At 59.7% G+C, this 18,211-nt stretch overlaps 1 protein-coding gene across 1 annotated transcript in view; it reads right to left on the reverse strand.

The window, feature by feature from the left end:
* The window catches only part of CLUH (clustered mitochondria homolog), a 39,855-nt gene extending 23,055 nt beyond the window's left edge, over positions 1 to 16,800 (reverse strand). Inside the window, exons 1-6 of the mRNA XM_054394145.1 lie at positions 16,683 to 16,800; positions 3,679 to 3,875; positions 2,154 to 2,325; positions 1,877 to 2,020; positions 1,534 to 1,661; positions 754 to 908 (exon numbers count right to left, since the gene is read on the reverse strand). Of these exons, the coding sequence (XP_054250120.1) occupies positions 754 to 908; positions 1,534 to 1,661; positions 1,877 to 2,020; positions 2,154 to 2,325; positions 3,679 to 3,875; positions 16,683 to 16,800 (914 nt within the window). The remainder of the gene's footprint in view (positions 1 to 753; positions 909 to 1,533; positions 1,662 to 1,876; positions 2,021 to 2,153; positions 2,326 to 3,678; positions 3,876 to 16,682) is intronic.
* Positions 16,801 to 18,211: the final 1,411 nt, after the last annotated feature.

Raw genomic sequence — 18,211 nt, forward strand, 5'->3', positions numbered from 1 at the left:
AGTGGTACCAAACATAACTCAACAGCCCAATCCAGTAGAGCAGCTCCCACAGACCCAGGGGAGCAGCCAATGACACCAAGCTATTTTCCCCCAACAAAACAAGGAGCAGCCATCCCAGCAGGGCTAGGGAGGTTCTTCTCCCCCTCTGCTCTGCCCTGCTGAGACCACACCTGCAATACTGTGTCCAGTTCTGGGCTCCCCCATTAAAGAGAGACAGGGATCTGATGGAGAGAGTCCAATGGAGAGCCACGAGGATGATTAGGGGACTTGAGCATCTCCGCTATGGAGAGACACTGAGAGCCCTGGGGCTGTTTAGTCTGGAGAGAAGGCTGAGAGGGATCTGATCAATGATTATCAATATCTGAGGGGTGGGTGTCAAGTGCAGGGGGGCAGGCTCTTTTCAGTGGTTCACAGTGATAAGACAAGGACCAATGGATACAAACTGGTACAGAGAAGGTTTCAGCTCAACATGAGGAGAAACTTCTTTCCGGTGAGGGTGACAGAGCCCTGGAGCAGGCTGCCCAGAGAGGTTGTGGAGTCTCCTTCTCTGGAGACTTTCCAAACCCACCCTGGATGCATTCCTGTGCAGACTACCCTGGGTGCTCCTGCTCTGGCAGGGGAGTCGGACCGGATGATTTCTGGAGGTCCTTTCCAACCTCTGTGGTTCTGTTTGTTTGTGGGCTCTTCCCTAGCTGGCTGTCAGGAGCTCCCTGCTGCAGGGCAGGGCAGGGCAGGGCAGGCACAGCCACTCACTGGTTCAAGTAGAAGCCTCTGGTGGAGGCGGTGATGCTGACGTGCCGGTCCTCCACCGTGATGACGTAGAGGTACATCAGGTCCCCGTGCATCTTCCGGTTACCAGGAGGAGGGTTCCAGCCACTCATGGTCAAGACCTTTAGGCACTGCAAAGGCTACAGGAGAACACAACAGCAGCAGCAGCTTGGTCAGCAGGAATGAACTCCCTGGAGTTCCAGAGCGCTCCTTTGACCTGCCGCTCTCGCTCGGATCCAGTCCCAGAGCTTACAGCAGAAGCTGGGCTCAGGGCAGGGCCTTCCTCAGCTGCTGCAGCTCTCTAATCCCCCTCTGTCTGCTGCCTTCCACCCCATAACACAGGGGTGGAAACAGGCACCCTGGGCCTCTGGGCTGCACAAGGTATGGATTTCTTGCCATACTGGTTTTCAAATGGCAGCTTCTGAACTGGAATCCAAGTGGGAGGGTATGGGAAAGCCAAGGATAATTTGTGGGGATGTGCAGATCCTGTCTCCAGCACTCTACAGAGGAGCAGAGCTCTCCCCTCCCTGCCACCCCCCCACCACAAGTGGCCATTTGACACCCTGCAGGTGTCCAGAGTCAGTGTCCAGCACTCTGCACACAAGCTCTTGGACTTTATTCCTTTGGCTAATCAGTGCTGTTCCAGCACTCATTAAGCATCAAACAGAGCAAATCCCAAAGTCCAGTGCAGCTTCCAGGCCCTGAGCACCAGTCTGCTGCAAGGAACGTGCCCATAGCTGTTTGAATGACACAGGAGAACTCTACCTTCCAGTCTCTGTTCTGGGGCTGAAGGGCACACAGGGGTCTCTCTTTGCTACCTGGCAGGATATGTTCAGGAGGGGTGCAGTCAATTTGTTCCATTTCGGTACCTTTCTTCTTCCTTTTGCCACTGTCTGGAATGGACAGAGACAGAAAGACAGTGCTGCAAAACCCAGCATTCCCTCCTCCAGCCTCTAGCCAAGGAGGAGTGCAGGAGTGCCCCCAGTGCTCCTCTGCACTCCCGAGCAACGTGGGACAGCCGAGTGCTGGGATGTGTTTGAACCAAGCAAGGAGCCAGGGAAGGGAAGGGAAATGCTGACCACACCAGAGAAGCCTTTCAGCTCCATACCTCCCAGGTCTCCTTCAGTGAAAACACTGAGGAAGGACAGTGAGTTACAGTCCACACCATTGAAAGCATCTGATGGGTCGAGGCTCTTCAGCAGGTCCCGGATGTGGCGCACATGGATCCTGGCCTCCCGCACCGTGTAGGGCTCTGGTGGGTGAGAAGGAAGGGGAGAGACTGGAATCTCACAGCTGCCTGCTCCTCTGGCTCACAAAGGAACCAGGGGGCAAGGGCTGCCAGGTGGTCAGAACCATGCCTGCCTCCCCAGGCTGCAGGAACTTGCCTTCCACCACTTTCAGCAGCGAGCCCTCCTGCAGCCCTTCGATGGTTTTCAGCTCAGCAAAGTTATCCAGGACGTTGCCATCCAGCTGCAGGGAGAAGCAGGTCCTGTGGCAGGTGTCCTCACGGTCCATCAGAACCTGGTGGATCTCTTGCACCATCTCTTGAGGAGAGACCTTGAGAAGGGGAGAACCCAGACAGTCATTCTCAATCCTTGCCAAATTCTGTCCCTCTGCTGCAGACTCAGAACACCTCTTGTGCCTCTCCAGGCTTGGAAAGGCAGACTGCAGCTCTCCCTCCTAGGTGATCCCTGCTGGGAGGGCAGGGTCAGCCACACCAGCTCCATCCTGGAGATGTCACAGCCTGGCACTGTGCCAAGAACTTGCCCTGGGACTGAAGTGGCAGAGAGGGCAGTGAAGGAACAGTAAGTGGTGGGGGCTCTGCCCTTATCCGTTCACACTGCACACCTGCAGCAAGGCTTTGAACGATGCCTGTGGCAGAGGGACCCCAGCGTGGTATGTCTGTGCCCATGCCACCCTTCCAGGGCATGCCACCAGCAAGCACAAGGCTCCTGTGAGGCAAGAACTGTCCCAGAGGTGCTGCTGTCCTAGCCCTGTGCTGCAGCAGCACTGACACTGCTGGCTGGGAGCACTCAGGGTGGTTTCCATAAGCAGCTCTGGCCACCACGGGCTGCTATTGTTAGCTTATTAACACCAAGAGCCAAGGGGATTAGAGGAGAGGAAAGCTGGGCTGTGGTACAGCTCGTTCCACAGGGGCTGGCAGTTGGCACTCTCTGCCAGTCTCAGGGAGATAAGGCTTCCCACTGGGTTTAGCTCCAGATGCCTCTCCCTGCAATGAGAGGCACTTGGTGCCCATGGCTCTGGGGGCAGAGTATCAGCCAGGCATGCCCGAGCCCGTCCTCAGCTGGCAGCACAACACTGTCCACACGACACATGCAGAGGGGAAGCACAGGCAGCATTGTTTCCTGGAGCTTCAGGCTGCTGCCTGAGCTCCCTGAGCTGTGCTAGCACCTCTGGTGGCTCCAAACCCAGAGCAGCCTGAAGCAGCTGTCAGGCCAGCAAGGGACCTTCCCTTCCTGAGAACCATGCCCAGGCATGGGAATGTCACTTTCCCTGTGCTCAGCTCCATACTGGAGCCCCTCTGTGATGGGCAAGCAGCTACACCTCAGCCAGTTCCTCCTCCCCTTGCTCCACACCTGGGATCTGGAGCAGAACACCCTCCCTGACCTTGCAGAGTCCCTGCAGGCTCCTGCCCCAGCCTGCTGCTCACATCTCCTCCTCTCTAGAAGCCAGCTGGCCAGGCAGCCTCTCTCCTGCACCCTCCACACTTTGCTGCCTCTTTCCCCACTCCATCCCATTGGGGGATGGACAAGTCAAGGAGCTGGGAGCAGCCTGAAGGCACTGCCCAGACCACGGGGGCTCCCTGGGCACAGCTCCTTGCCCCCCCTTGGCTGGAGGGAGAGTGCTGGGTGTGCCCTGGCTCTGTGCCCTGCCCAGCCCCAGGGGTACCTGCAGGGAGAAGGGCTCTATCCCCGGGGCGCAGATCTTGACGGTGAATCCTGTGTCCTGGATGACAATCACCTCCTGGTCATTCCCATCTTCTCCTGGGTCAGCCTCCTCGTGCCCATTCTGCCTGGCATCCTTCTCACCCTTGAGGTTCTCGTGTGGGCCGCTGCCATTCATCAATGCCATGCCAGAAGGGTGCTCTGGGCAGGAAGAGAGAAGTTTAGACAAGGCCTGAGCCAACTGATGGTCCTCTTGGTGTGGTCAGAGAGACTGCCTGTGGACAACCTCCCCATCCCCTGGCCAGCCCAAGCAGGCAGGGCTTGAAAGGTTTTTTATTCTGCACTGGGTGTTTGTCAGAGCCAGGAGTGCCAAGACCTGCCCCTGACAGCACAGCTAAGGCCTGGGGGTTGGCATCTTCCACCAAGCCCAGGCAGAGAGGGCAGGGAGGCAGGAAAGCTGGGTCAGCGTGCACACCACAGCCCAGCATCAATAAGCACCCCAGTTAAAGAGAGGGGGTGGTGCTGCTGGGTGGCCAGAGGCAGCTGGCACCTCTGCACCAGCACATGACACAGCTCCAGCCCCTCCTGGGTGCTGCTGCCCAGCCAGGGACGGGAGGCAGAGCCACAGCTGTGCTGCTGAGCTCACAGCACATGGCAGCAGCCAGGTTCCTCCAGCAGCACACAAACAGCTCCCACAGCCCTGCCTGTGTCTGGGCACCCTCTGCATTTCCAGCATACCTCCTGCAGATGCCTTGGTGCCAGGGTGAGGCTCTGCCCAGGCAGTTCTGCTCCAGAGAAGGTGCTGACACTTCAGTTGTGTCATGGGGAGCTCTCTGCACCTCCCTCCCTGCTCACACAGGGGGTTGGTTTCGTTTCCACTTAAAGTGGATGGTGTCAGAGAAGACTGAGGAAGCTGCAGGTCTCCTACAGCAGCCTGCAGCCACCACACTGGGCTGGGGAGGATGCTGCAGAGGAGACACTGCATTGCTGGACCAAGGTGCTGCCAGGACAAGCTGGAAGAGTGGAGAGAGCCACTGGTGGCAGCCTCTGGGAGAGGGAAGAGAGCCCCTTGGCCCCAGTGTGGGAGCTGGGCACTGCTCTGACCTGCCCACCCTGAGCAGTGAAGGCTGGCAGGGAGCAGGTGCTGTGCCCCACCAGGTGTGTTGTTGGCACAGCTGTCCTGTCCCATCTGTCCCAGCCATGCACACCCTGGCACTGACCTCCAAAGTCACACATGGTGGTTCCAGCTTGGTGCTCCCAGGCACCCAGAGCAGGCCAAGGCCTTTCCCCAGCACTGGGAACAGCCTTTCCAAAAGGCTGCATGGGGTCAGGGCAGCTCAAAGCCAGAATAATATCCTGAAGCTGCCAAGCACCAAGCTGCAGCCCTCCAGCCAGCTCTGTCTGGCAGGACTCCTTCCTCCTCCTCCTCCTCCTCCTCACCTCCTAGCAAGACAGCAGTGCCAGCCCAGCTGTGCTCCAGAGGAGCTGGCAGCTCCCCCCTACCATCACTCCTGACACACAGACTGGTGCTGCAGCTTCAAGACCTGAAGCTCTCCTGGCTGGCACTCACCCATCAGCCCCAACTGCTCCAGCAGCTCAGAAAGCCACTCAAGAGCCACCTGCTGTGAGAACAGGGGTGGCAATGCTGCATCCCCTGCACATCTCTGCAGCCAACGTGAGGCTGCAGCGACAGAACCTGCTGGGGTGTCCCCAGAGGGTCACACACCACAGCTGGCAGCAGCAGACCTGCTGCAGAGACACTGCCAGGGCTGAATCAGGACAGGGTGAAAGGCAGGATGGAACCCAAGGAAAGCAGAGCTGCTCCAAAAGGCAGCTCTAAGAGAGCTACCTGAGCAGCCCCTGCTGCCTCCAGCCCCTCAGCAGCTGCTGCTCCCTTTCCCTCTCCCTCTCTGCATGTCCCCAGCACCAGCCGTTCATTTCTTTGACAGATGACACCAGAGGCAAGCCCAGGGAGAGGCCTGGCTCTGGCAAGCTGCAAAAGGAGGAAGAAAAGCTCCACACAAATTTGCCCTGAGAGATGTGGTTTCAGAAAAACCACAGCATGCCCGGAGGGCTGGGGACAGCCCTTTGTCACACCCTGCAGCCAGCACAGCCACCCTCCTGGGCTGCCTGAACACGCAGTGACGAGGAGGGAGAGCGGAGGAGCTGCTGCTGCAGAGGAGCTGCTGCAGAGGAGCTGCACCTGGGATCCCAGCATCACCAACAGGACAACTCCGCAGGCTCCCCAGCCAGGCTTGGTCCAGCCCCTGCTCACCCAGCAGGGCAGGATCCCTGAACACACAGCACTCTCCCCTGCCACCCCTCCTTCCCCAGCTGAGTGCAGCCAGGGCTGGTGCAGCTCTGCGCTCTGCAGCAGAACAGACGTGTAGAGACAACACCTCCACCTCTCCTGATGCCAGCTCAGGAGATCCAGCTCTAGCCAGCACTGCCTGCAGTTTACAAACCCAGGCTAAGCCCAGACTGAGCAAGCCCAGCTGTGACCCAAGGCCAGTGAGGCTCTCGCGGAACAGGGGAGTTCCAGCAGCGTTTTGTTCCCAGCCCAGCTGATGGCATCACAGGGAGCCAGGAGCTTGCCTGCTGGGTGCTGACTCATGGCATGTGCTCTCCCTGCAGGGAGCAGAGCTGCACCCACCTGCCTCGAAGTGGGTCACCAGTTCTCAGTGCTCACCACAGGCCAACTGTGCCATGGCCTCAGCGGTGCCAGCAGGGAGAGGGAGGCAAAGCCACCAGGCACACAGCGACAGCACGGCCAGGACGGCAGGAAGAGCAACCTGGAAGGCACCTGCAGAGCCCTCCCCTCTGTCACTCACTCTCAGCTCAAGCCCCAGCAGCTGTGTCCCACCTGCAGGAGCAGCTCTGTGCCCTGGCTGGTGCCAGGGGAGGTGGCTGAGTCACAGGAACCTGTCCCACCCGCTCCAGCAGCACTGCCTGGCCACTCCTCCCGGGCCAGGAGATGCCTCCCAGGACACATCAGCCTCAAAACAGAGGTTTTGCAGCCTCAGCCAAAGGCTGTGACCTCCAGCTTCCCCCCAGCACCCCCAGGGATGTGCCAGCCACCCAGCAAGGACCCTCCTGCCCTGGGGCTCAGCCCAGGCTTCTGAGCTGCTGGCTGCCAGCCCAGCTGTAACACCATGTTCCCAGCAGGCTCCCAGCACAGCCTGAGCAAGCATCCAGCACAGGCAAGACCCAGGCAAAGCAGAGCTGGCTGAGGGAGGAGGTGGCACAGGCACCCCCTCACCCCAGGCATCGACCCACGCTTGCCCGGCTGCGGCTCACACCTGGCAGAGAGGAACAGGACAAGGATCAAGTCTCATCTGTGCCCCTGGAGGAGGAGCACACACCCAGGTGCCAGCCCCTGCTCCACTCACACCTCCTGCACAGCTGGTGGGCACCTCTAGCCCAACCAGCCAGGCCCCTGGCATGGAGGAGGGTGCTCACCCCAACCTGAACGCTGCTGGCTGTGGACCACGACAAAGAGCAGAGCTCAGGAGAGCCTTTGTTAATGACCAATTAATGCTCAGACAAAGCTGCTGAAGCCAAGTCAGTCACTAATCCTTTTCTGAGCTTAGCAGCTCAAAGACAGCCACATTAGGCTGCTGTGAGCTCAGCTGCTCTGCAGGGACTGCTCTGGAGATGGAGTCTCCAGCCCTGCAGTCAGCAGCGCTGGAGGTGTAGAGGCACAAGACTGAAGGTGAAACCCAAACCCCTTCCATCACTGAGCTCAGGAGTGCTCCTTGTTAGCAGCTCCAGGGGCATTCTGAGGCCCAAATTCTGCCTTTCTCTCCTCCAAGGTACTTGGAATTCTGAGCAGCATCAGACAGTTCCTGCAGTCTCCCAGCCAGCTGTGCCTGCAGCTCCAACATCTGCTGCTGGCACACAGAAAGCAAGCAAGGAGCTGAAGCAGACACCAAGCAGCCAGCTCGGGGCTGCCTCTCTGCACATCCCCAGCAAAAGAGAGTTTGAGGCCAAAATTCACTGCACACATTGAAGAAAAATGAAATCTAGTGACAGAAAGACAGAATTTGACCTTGAGACTTAAAATCTAATAGCCTGAGCTGGCAAGGACAAAACCCACTCTGTGTTACAATGTGGTGGCACATGGCAGTGACTGGCATGGACTCCAGCCGTGCTGTGCCAGTTCATGGAGAAGTGGGAGCAGAGCAGAGCAGGATGGGGCCCAGCAGCTGCTCCCATCCCACACCACAGCAAGTGGCCAGGGCCCCACTGTCCCCACAGCACTGGAAAGATGCATGGAGAGGAGGAGGAGGAGAAGGAACAGCTCATCCCTGTGCCCAGGGCAGCTGCAGAGCTGCGCCATCCCCACAGCCTGGGCATCTCCCCTGATCTGTGAGCCAAAGGCTGTGAGCCAACACTGCTGTGTCCCTCACTGTCCCCCACTGCTCCCTGCCCTGGCAGAGCCACCCCAGAGGCCTGTGTCTGCAGTCACACACCAGAAGGATTTGCCTGATGAATTAAGGCAAAACCAAGCAAAAGCCTTCATGTTTGCTTTGCTGAGGTGGGCAAGGCACAGGCAGGTCCCTCTGTGGTACACCCGGGGTGGGACATCTCACCACCTTTCTCCTTTTCTCCTCCTGTGAGGTCAGGACACCACCTCCTGTCCCCTCTGCCCCATCCCATGGGCACACAGTGCCTGCCACCCACCCCCAGCACAGGCACACAGTATCTGGCTACAGGAAGCACACCAGTGCCAGGCTGCTGAGCACCTAGAAGTGTGAGCTTCTTTTTCTTCCTCCTTTTCTTCTGCTGCTGCTGCTGCTTTGTGGGCAGTGCCAGCACCTGAGGGACAGGATCCCAGCCTAGCCTGCCACCAGGGCCTGTGTCCTGGGCCTTAGGTGACAGCTCACTGGTGGGGAGAGGTGGCACAACTCTCCTTTGGGCTGGGCAGGTTTTCCCCACGCTTGCTGGCAGAGCAGAGGAAGGTGTCCCAGGGCTCCCCAGGGAGGCAGCAGTACCCCCCCAGCTCAGCACCCCGTCTGGTCCCACTGAGGCTGTGTCCAAACATGAGGCTGCTCCAGAGGCTGCATCTCCCCCACCAGCTGCTGCCACCTGCCCTTCCCGGCGGCAGGATCCATGGCCTGAGCCACTGTCCTCAAGTTTCACACAGCTCTGGCAGGCCTGGAGCGACTGAGCATGATCAGCCCCAAGGTCAGCTGGAAGGGCAGCCGCTGCCCGCCAGGAAGGGCCCACGGTGCCAGGCACGGCTCCCAAAGGGCTCTCAGCACAGACCACCACCGATCCTCCATCAGCCTCGGCCCTGGACGGGTCTTGGATGTGCCGAGGGCGGTCCTGCAGGCTTCCCGTCACGGCCGTGCTGGGGATGATGTCTGGATAGAGCCTGGCACACCGGGCAGCTCCCGGGCCCTGCGGGCAGCCGGCAGGAGGCTTCGGTAAGAGCGGAGACCTCTCATCGGGCGAGTCAGAGCGGCGTGGCTGGAAGATCAGCTCGGTGACATGCCTGCAGCAGTTGGCAAAGAGGCTGTTCCCCATGCTCGCAGGCAGCCTGGCTCCTACAGCACCGGGCTAGACAGTCTGTGCTGCTGGCACTCGGGTGCCGAGGTCCCCACCAGGCACACTCCCAGGCGCCAGCCCTTGCCCTCCGCAGCCCGGACCTGCTCGCCTGCTCCCGCGGTCCAGAGGCAGCTCCTTCTCGTCCCCAGGGTGGCAGGAGGCAGAGGCCTGGCAGCTGGCTTCACACGGTGCCCTGCACACCAAGCTCACCCCCTGCTTGCTCACCAAACCCAGGCACCAGGCTCGCAGCAGCTCTCCCCCGGTGCCAGCCGGTGACCTTCACCCGCTGCAGGCCTTCGCCCCTCCGCCACGCTCCCACCGGCACACCCACGGAGCCCACAGGCAGCTCCCTGGGGCTGAAGCTCTCCTGTGCCTGCCGTGCCAGAGCCAGACCAGAGGTGTGCCTGAGAGGCCCGTGGGGCAGGCTGGCAGGGGGGTGCCCGCCCCACCGCGGCAGCCCAGCCTGGTTATAAATAGCCCAAGCTGGAGAGCTGCAGCAGTGCACCACGGGACGGGCGCTGGGGCACCCCGGGGCTGGCAGCCCTGCCAGCTGCACTGAATGCCAAGGCCAGGGCAGTTACTATGGCACGCCTGGGCCCGGGCACAGCCATCCATACTAAGCAGGAGAGCACAAAACAGCCGGGCAGGGAGAATCCAGGCGGAATTTTCTGTCCTCTCCCCACTGCTCTGCCATATCAGACACAAACAAACCACAAACCACACAGCCCATCCCCTAATGCCTCTCCTCTCCCCACGCTCATGTAAGAAATCCCAGCAAATGGAGCAGGGATTCATGGAGCTGGAGGCTTCTGCAAGCACCAAGTGCCCCAGGGAGGCTGCAGCAGAGCAGGTCACAGAATGCCACCAGCTACTTGCCTTCTCCTAGCAGCATTGCCAGGCCTCGAGGCCCCACCAGCATCCATCCATACCAACTACTTGGGTCCCTTTGGGGGCTCTGATTTCCCAGGAGACATGCCAAGAGTCTCAAACATGGGATGTGATGTGCAAGAAAGTGACCCAGCAGGCCCTGGCCCTGCTCAGGAAAGCCCAGGTGCCTGCTTAGCAAACCTGACAGCTCCCCCATCCTGGGCAGCCCAGGTTCCAGCACAGGCTTCCCTGGCAGGGCTCCCAGGCACTCAGCATGCCTCTGGGAATGGGAAGGAGCACAACACTGCACTGGGCAGAAGGTAAACACGTGCCACATCCCCAGCACAGGATGTCAAAACTCAAAGCCAAGAGCACACAGCTCATGTGAGCCCTTGCTGAAGGCCAGCACAGCACACATGGAGAAAGGGCAATCCCTCCTCCAAAGGCAGCCCTGGGAAGGTCAGGAGCAGCCCCTGGAGCCTCCATGCCAGCAAGCCATCTGCATGCTCCCAGGGCAGAAACCAGCTGAAAGACAGACAACAGAAAAACCTGACCAGCTTCTGGTGTCCCTTGAAAGAGAAGAAGAATCTGAAGAGAGTCTCTCTCCCACTCCAGCTCCTTTGAGTTGCTGTCCCAAGAAGCAAGGAGCCCTGGGGTTGGCTCCTTGGCCTGGGAGCCCCAAAACAAGGCACCCCTGGGCCTTAGGAGCCAGCATCAGCTTTCAGCTCACATCAGCATTGGTAACTCGAGTTTTTCTGATGCCTTCTGAATGACTTTAGAAGTATTAATAGCTTCAACTCTTCCTCCTTACAAAGAGGCCTCTGAGAAGAGGCAAAAATCTCTTCCTGCTCAGGAGGCCTCACGAACCTGAGCAGCACTTCTTCAGCTCAAGCCAAAGCAGGTTGTGAGCAGGGCGGTGCACGCCAGCTCTAACACTGCAGGCTGGTGGCAACAGAGCAAATGTAAATGATGATTCAGATGAATAATAAATGAACATAAACAGTTTAATGAACCTTAAATAAACTGACTAAACAAACAGGCATCACCTCCAGAGATGGCCCTCGTGGAATGGTTTCTGCAGGACAGCCCATCCCATCAGGGAGCTGGGAGACATGGCAGAGGAGCCTCCTTCCACCTCCTCCACGGAAACCACAGCTTCCCTGAAACCTCCAACACTTTAGGTGCCACAAGCAGCTCTTTACCAAGCACCACAGTGAGTCCTCTGAGCTGCTCAGGAAGCTCTGGCTGGTTATAACCCATCTGTGGGCAGAGGGATGAGTACCACGGTTACCTTCCAGTGCCAGGGACTGGACTGCAGCCTGTGGCTCTCAGCAGGGCCCTGGGCTCACTGGGTTGCTGTGGCACCAACAACCCATGGGTGGCAAGTGAAGGAATTGCTCATTCTTAGCCCCTGTGCATTCAGAGTAAAGTTTGGCTGGTGCAGACTTAAGTAGCTCCAGCCACATTCCAGCCTGCTCAGGAGTTTGTGGCTTTTCTGTGTTCATGTTGGTGCTGGACTTGTGCACCACAGCTGTGCCCTGGAGCACTCACAGGGTCCCACAGCTGCAGGCTCAGGCACTTACAGGCACCAAAACACCTCCTGCTTTGCATCTGGCACCCCGAGTTACCCACACTGTGCTTTCCACACCTGGGAACCACACTCAAACCCCTGTGCAAGCTTTCCATCTGCTCAAAGCTCTGGAAGCTTAGTCCTGAAACAAGCTGGCTGGGTGACCCTCCTCCAGCAACCTGTAACTCAAACACCACCCAGACTGGGAGCAAAGAGTAGGACCTAAGGCAAAGGGCAAAGATCAGCACCAACAAAAACACCAACTCTGCTAGGAAGAGCATGTTTCTCAAAGTCCAAGGAAGAGATGTGGATGAAGGAATCACATTTCAGACACCAATCATCAGCTGAGGACTCTGCCAGAGGTGTATTTTATTCTGCACACACTTTAGCTTCAGCAGGCTGCAGAGACCTCCCAGGAGAGCCCACGACAATGGACCCCACGTGCCCAGCAGAGCATCAGGCTTGCAGACAGGAGCAGCCACAGCTCCACAGTGCTGCTCCAGCTTCACCCCACACTGCCCTCTCACTGCAGCCACAGCAGCTCTGGAGAGGACTTCACACAGCACAAGCCTGGGAAGACCCTGCCAGACCCTCCCCAGATCTTCATGTGGAGCCCAGGACGCACGGAGGTGACAGCAGGGAGCTCTGGGTGGGGTTTGCATGGGAGACCTGATGGCTGTGATGTTGTGCCCAGCAGCTCTTTCTGCCTTCCTGCATCCTGTGGCACAGATGTGCCAATTAGCCCACAGCCTCCCACTCAGCCAGCCCTGTGCCAGCTGCCCACAGCTGCCCCAGGCCAGCAGCAGCCTGGGAAACTCTCTCTCATCCCACAGAAACAGCTCTGCCGGGGACACTGAGCACCCTGTCCTACCTCACCACAACCCAAGCTGGCAGCACAGCCCACCTTAACCTGCACACTGAGTGTTCAGGCTAGCAGAGGCTAGCAGAGGCTTTGGCACCTCTGCCAGCAAACTCAGAGCCTTGCCTTGCCCCCCCACATCTGCTTGCAGGGCACCACTCACTGACAGGCAGCATCCATATCACCACCTCCAGTGCCACGCAGCTACCAGGCAACATCCACACCACCACCTCCAGTGCCATGCAGCTACCAGGCAACATCCACACCACCACCTCCAGTGCCAACCAGCCCAGCAGGAGGGCAGCAAGGGAGAGCCTGGGAAGCAGGGCTGGAATCAGGCTAATCCCACCCACAGGAGCTGCAGGCAAGCAGGGCAGGAGTCACCCTCCTGCAGCTTTATGTTGCTGGGCAGTAACTACACAACAGTGCTCTGAGCCTGCAGCTCTGTCAACAGGTTGCAGCAGAACTTTAAAGAGAGGAGAAGGGCAAACCAAGGAAATGGTTTTTAAAGCTGAGCCATTAGTGTAATGTCACTTTGCTGGAGGGGACCTCTCTTCAGGGCTTGCTTCACAGGATTCTTCCCTCAGGACCAGTCAGGCAGCTATGAGCAGCAGTTATTTCTTCAGCTTGAGAAAGGAGCTTACCTCTGCCAGCACAGATGTCCCACCCAGAGGTGGGACACGCAGGGTTTGTCACCTCTGTGAGCACATCTATGCTGCAGTGTCAACAAAATGCCAGACAACCACTCCTCCCAGGCTCACTAACCTTAAAAAGGTGGAATGCAGCAGAAAGTTCAGCTGGCAAAGGGGCATGAGCCAGCTCTGCTGCACCAGCCATGTGCTGCTGGGAGGTGAGAACCAAGCACTGACCCTTGGACAGCCTTGCTACTACTGGTGGAAAAGTGACCTGCTTCCAAAAAGCCACAGCCACCACCACAGGAGCAGCCATGCTCTGCTGATCAGCTTTTGTGCTCTGTCCAGGCACTGCCCCAGGGACTTGGTTTTACTCCTCCAATGCAAATTAAAGCACACACAAAAATCAGACCTTTCAAGCTCTGGGGAGTGACAGCTTTCTAGGAGAACCAACAGAGCACAATGGAAGGGAGCAGAGTGAGTGCTGGAAAGCTGTGGCAGGAGAGGGGTGAGAAGCCAAGTTCAGCAAACCCAGGAGTCTCCACACAAGGCTGGGTTTGCTGTGCAGGAGGCAGTGCTGCAGGTGGATTTATCTAGGTGCATGCTCCTGACCTACTTACTTCCACTCTTCAGCTGGGAAACCCACGAGCAGGGCTGCTCAGGCAGAGCAGTGAGCTTCCAGCAGGAGCTCAGCACTCTTATCTCACTGGCAGAACCACCCCAGACACGATCCCCTGGGCTCCCATAGCCCATCCTGCTGCACAGACGCTGCGTTATCAGGCTCCTTTCCTCTCCTTACCCTTGTAGCAGGGATCAGATTTCTCTTGCACAATGTTCCTCTGATTCTCTCCCCCAAGTGCCTATTCAAACTGCACATTAAAAGCCCAGCTGCCAGCAGATCAGCCCTTTCCAAGCCTCCAAGGTCGGGCGACAGACAGAGATAGCAGATCCCCAGATTAAGAATCAGCCTCCTGACCTTGTTCCTAGTGCACAGCCACACGTGTGCCTCCACAGCAGTTTCCCACTACCACCTGCATCCTCTGCTTTCTTGACAGAAGATGTGGCTGAAGATATGGGTGGCTGGAAGCACAGGGACAGAGAGATCTAGCTGGGAAAAGCAAATCTTTGGGCAAGTCAAGGTTGAAAAGCATCTTATGGTAGCTGGAAGCACTGCTGAACTGGCCTGGGAGACAAACTTCTGCTAAGGCAGCAACGAGTGCAAGAACAAAACTAATCCAAGAGTGGCTGGCCACAGGGCTGTCCCTTGATCTCATGCTAGCTGATGAGGAAGGTGATTAAACCTGTAACTGCCCCCATCAGAAATCACTGCAGCAGCCCCAGCTGGCCCTGGTTTTGTCTGTCCCTGCACATGACGTGAGTGTCCCTGATGGTTTTGTCTAGCTTGGAGGTACAGAGAAGCACTTATCAGCCCTCCCACCTCTCACCAGTCAGAGAACACAACCCCAAGTCTCAAGGCCTAGCACAGCAGCAGGGTGCATTTCCTCAGTGAAATGCCCACTCAGGGCCTGCCCACTGCCCAGACAAAGAAGGGTGCCCAAGCTGGGTGCTCCGTGAGCCACACAGGCAGCACTGGGTACACCAGGGCAGAGCCTGATCTGATGTTCCCTGGCTGACAGAGGCCTAGGAACCAGAGTTTGTCCCACTGCAGCTGCCAGAGGACAGACTGCCCCAGCTCCAGTGCAGCACAGCACCTCTCTGCCTGGGAGCCACGCACCACTCCAGCCCCAGGCTCCAGAGCAGGACAGGGGCCTTCCTCCCCAGCCCCAGGAGGTGACTGAGCACTGAAAGACACCCAGGATTTTTCCACCTGCCTGCTCCTTCAGCAATCTGCAGAGGCTGGCATTAGAGCACATCACTTTTTAACCCAGCTGCTGGCACCGGCCACCCGCCTTCCACCCAGCGCAGGGGGCAGGAGGTGCTGAGCAGCCTGCTGCCAGCTCCTGAATGGCATCCAGCGTGCTCCCTGAACTTTGCTTTGGGTGGCAAACTTCAAAAAACTCCCCTGGCCCCCATAAACCCTGGGGAGGGAGGAAGTGGCAGGTCACTCGCTCGGCAGCTCCGCGTGGCACGGGACGAAGGCCAGCCGCAAGCCATGGCTGCTGCCACTCTTTTTTCCCTTGCACAATAAAGGTCAGGGAAAAGAGCTGAGCTGGAGAGGAGCGCTCAGGACCGTGACTTCTTGTAGACACAATGCACCAAACTCAGAAAACTGCAGAGCAGGTGACAGTCTCACACAGCCTGCGCCCAAAGCTATGGAGGTGGTGCTGGGGATAGGCAGGACGTGGGGCTGCACTTTGACCCCGGTGTGAGCCACTCAGGTTCCGGTTTCAAGTAAGAGCAGGCAGCAAAAAAAGAGTTAATGCAAGCAGCTTTCAGCCGAGGTCTCGACCAAACCATGTGCCCTTTCCAGGCAAGGCAAAGTTCTTGCTTTTGAGCGCTTCCCAGCGTGCCAGCAGCTCCTGCACGCCAAACGCCCTGCAAGAGCCAGCTCCCTCCCGCCTCTCACAGCAGGGACGCCAACAGCCAAAACCGGGGCCGTGCCCGCACCCCGGCTGCCCGACGTGCCCACAGCGAACTGCGGGCCCTGCCGACCGTTCCTGTAAGCCTGCCCTGCAGCAGGCCCCCCGGCTGCTACCAGCGACAGCCCCGCAGCCCGCACGGTGACAGGAACGGCAGCCGCTTCCTCGCAGCCAAGGCCACGAGCACCGGCAGGCCCGGCCCCGTGGATCGCCCGGCTCGGCCCGCTCCGTCGCCTGCCAGGCCCGGGCCTGGGCAGCGGCAGGGCCGGTCGGGGGAGCTGCGGGGCCCCGGCGCGGGCGCTTCCCCCCCGCGGCCGCGCGGTGGTGCGGCCCGGTGAAGGTGACCTTCACCGGAGCCCGGGACTCTCTGCTCCGCCGGGACAGGCCCCGCCGGGCCGGGGCCGCCTCAGGACGCGGCCGATCCCTCGCTGTTTCCTCAGGTCCCGTCCTTCGGCTCGGCCTCACCGGGACACGGACGAGCTGCAAGGAATCACGCGTCCCGGCCCCGCTGCCAGCGCCGCGGCCTCCGGCCCTGGCAGCCAGCGGCCTCCCCCAAGGAGGTGGCGGCCCCGGTGAGAGCTACGCGGAGCCTTCCTGAGCCGCGGATCGGCCGTCGGGGCCCGACACGGCTGCCCCGCGAAAAAAACCTGAGCCGGGCGGGGGGGCTTGGAACCCGGCCCCGCGGCGAGGCAGGTGTGCCAGGCCCGGGCAGCCCCGGCGGGGTCTCCCTGACAGGACGAGCAGCCCAAGTTGACAGAAGCCCCCCAGGTCCCAGTGACGGCCCCGCTCCCCGCTCCGCTGTCACCCCACGATCCCCCCCCCCAGGTGGGTCCCGTCCGCCGGCGGCGCCGGGAAGGGGACGGCGGGTCTGCCCTGCTGGGACGTTTTCCCCCCGGGACGGGCATCGCAGCCCCACCAGTCCACTCCGCTCCCGGAGCCGCGCTCCCATCGAAGGCCCCTGTCCCGGCCGAGCCGCGACGATCCCCTTACCGGGGCGCTGCTGCGTCTCCGCCGGCCTCCTGCCGCGGGGCCCCGGCTCCTGCTGCTCGCCGCCCTGCGCGGCTGCCGGCACGGCGGCCGGCGGCATCTCGTCCGCTTTAATGACCATGGGGCCGCGCCGAGCCCCGCGCCCGCCCGCCCGCCGCGAAGGACAGCGCCGCTCCGGTCCCACGTGGTGCAGCGGCCCCGCGCCGCTACGGCAGCCGCCCGGGACCAACCTCCGCGGCCCCGGCAACGCCTTAAAGGGGCAGCGCCAGGGGCCGCGCGAACCGCCCCCGGGAGCGGGTTGCGGCCGGGCCTGGCGCCCGGCCGGGGAGGGGGAAGCGGGGCTTGTGGAGGCCCCGGGGAAGGTCACCCACTGCTGCAGCCACTCGCTCCCGCCCAGTTCCCTGCGACCTTCCCGGAGGCCGCAAGGTCGCCTGGCGGGCCCGGGGGTTGATGGCGCCCCGGGGAGCTGGTGTGGCGGGGCGCGTGCGTCCGGTACCGCACGGCCACGGCTGCTTCTGCTTTCGGCGGAGCTCTGAGGACTGGTCTAGGTCTCCCGGGGGGTTCCCGGGGCGGCGGCGAGCCGGTAAATACGGCCCAGCCATCTTCCCGAAGTTGGGGGTCCCGAGGCAGGAGGGGCTGCAGTGACGGTGGAGCACTCCCGGGGGGGGTGGAGGGTGTACTGGGGCTGCCCATGCCCTCGCCAGGGCAGGGTCTTGGCTGTGCAGCCCTTGCTCTGTGTTAGTGGGATTGGGTACGGACCCACGGCCTGGCGCTGCTGGGGAACATGGGCCCCCGGCGGCCCTCTGCAGCCCAGCAGCTCAGAGAATGGGTTGCAAGGGACCTTCAAGATCGTCTAGTTCCAACCTCCTGCCATGGGCAGGGACACCTTCCACTAGCCCAGGTTGCTCAAGGCTTCATCCAACCTGGCCTCGAACACTTCCAGGGATGGGACATCCACAACTCTGCACAACCTGTTGCTGTGCCTCACCACCCTGTGAAGAATTTCTTCCCAAATATAATCCAAATCTCCCCTCTTTCGGTTTGAAACCATTATGCCTTGTCCCATCACCACATTCCCTGATGAAGGTTCTTCCTGTCTTCCCTGTAGCCCCCTTTAAAAGGGGGATCAGTTCTTTAAAGGATGCTGTAAGCTCTCCCCAGAGTTGTGGAAGGGCTCTGGGTGGTGAGGCAGGAGTCAGAGATGTTCATGGTACGTGGTTTGGAGGTGCTGGGGCAGGACAGGACAACTCTGCAGATTTCAATCTCTTTATTAAGAAAAAAAAAAAAAAGACAATATTACAATGACTCCTGAAGTACAGCTCCATGGTCTAGGCTCTGGGGATTAACAGGGTTTGAGAAGCACTTGATTCAAAAGCAAAGTGGACGTTAACATGGTCCCGGTGAATAATGGTGTCATGGAGTAAAATGAACATTCAGATACAGCAGAGCAGTGTCAAACCTTTGGCATCTGTCCCACCACAGTGGCTCTCCCCAGCACGAGGCACAGGCTTGTATTATTCTCAGCTGAGCTT

This window comes from Indicator indicator, chromosome 30 (genome assembly GCF_027791375.1).
Source record: "Indicator indicator isolate 239-I01 chromosome 30, UM_Iind_1.1, whole genome shotgun sequence".
NCBI lineage: Eukaryota > Metazoa > Chordata > Aves > Piciformes > Indicatoridae > Indicator > Indicator indicator.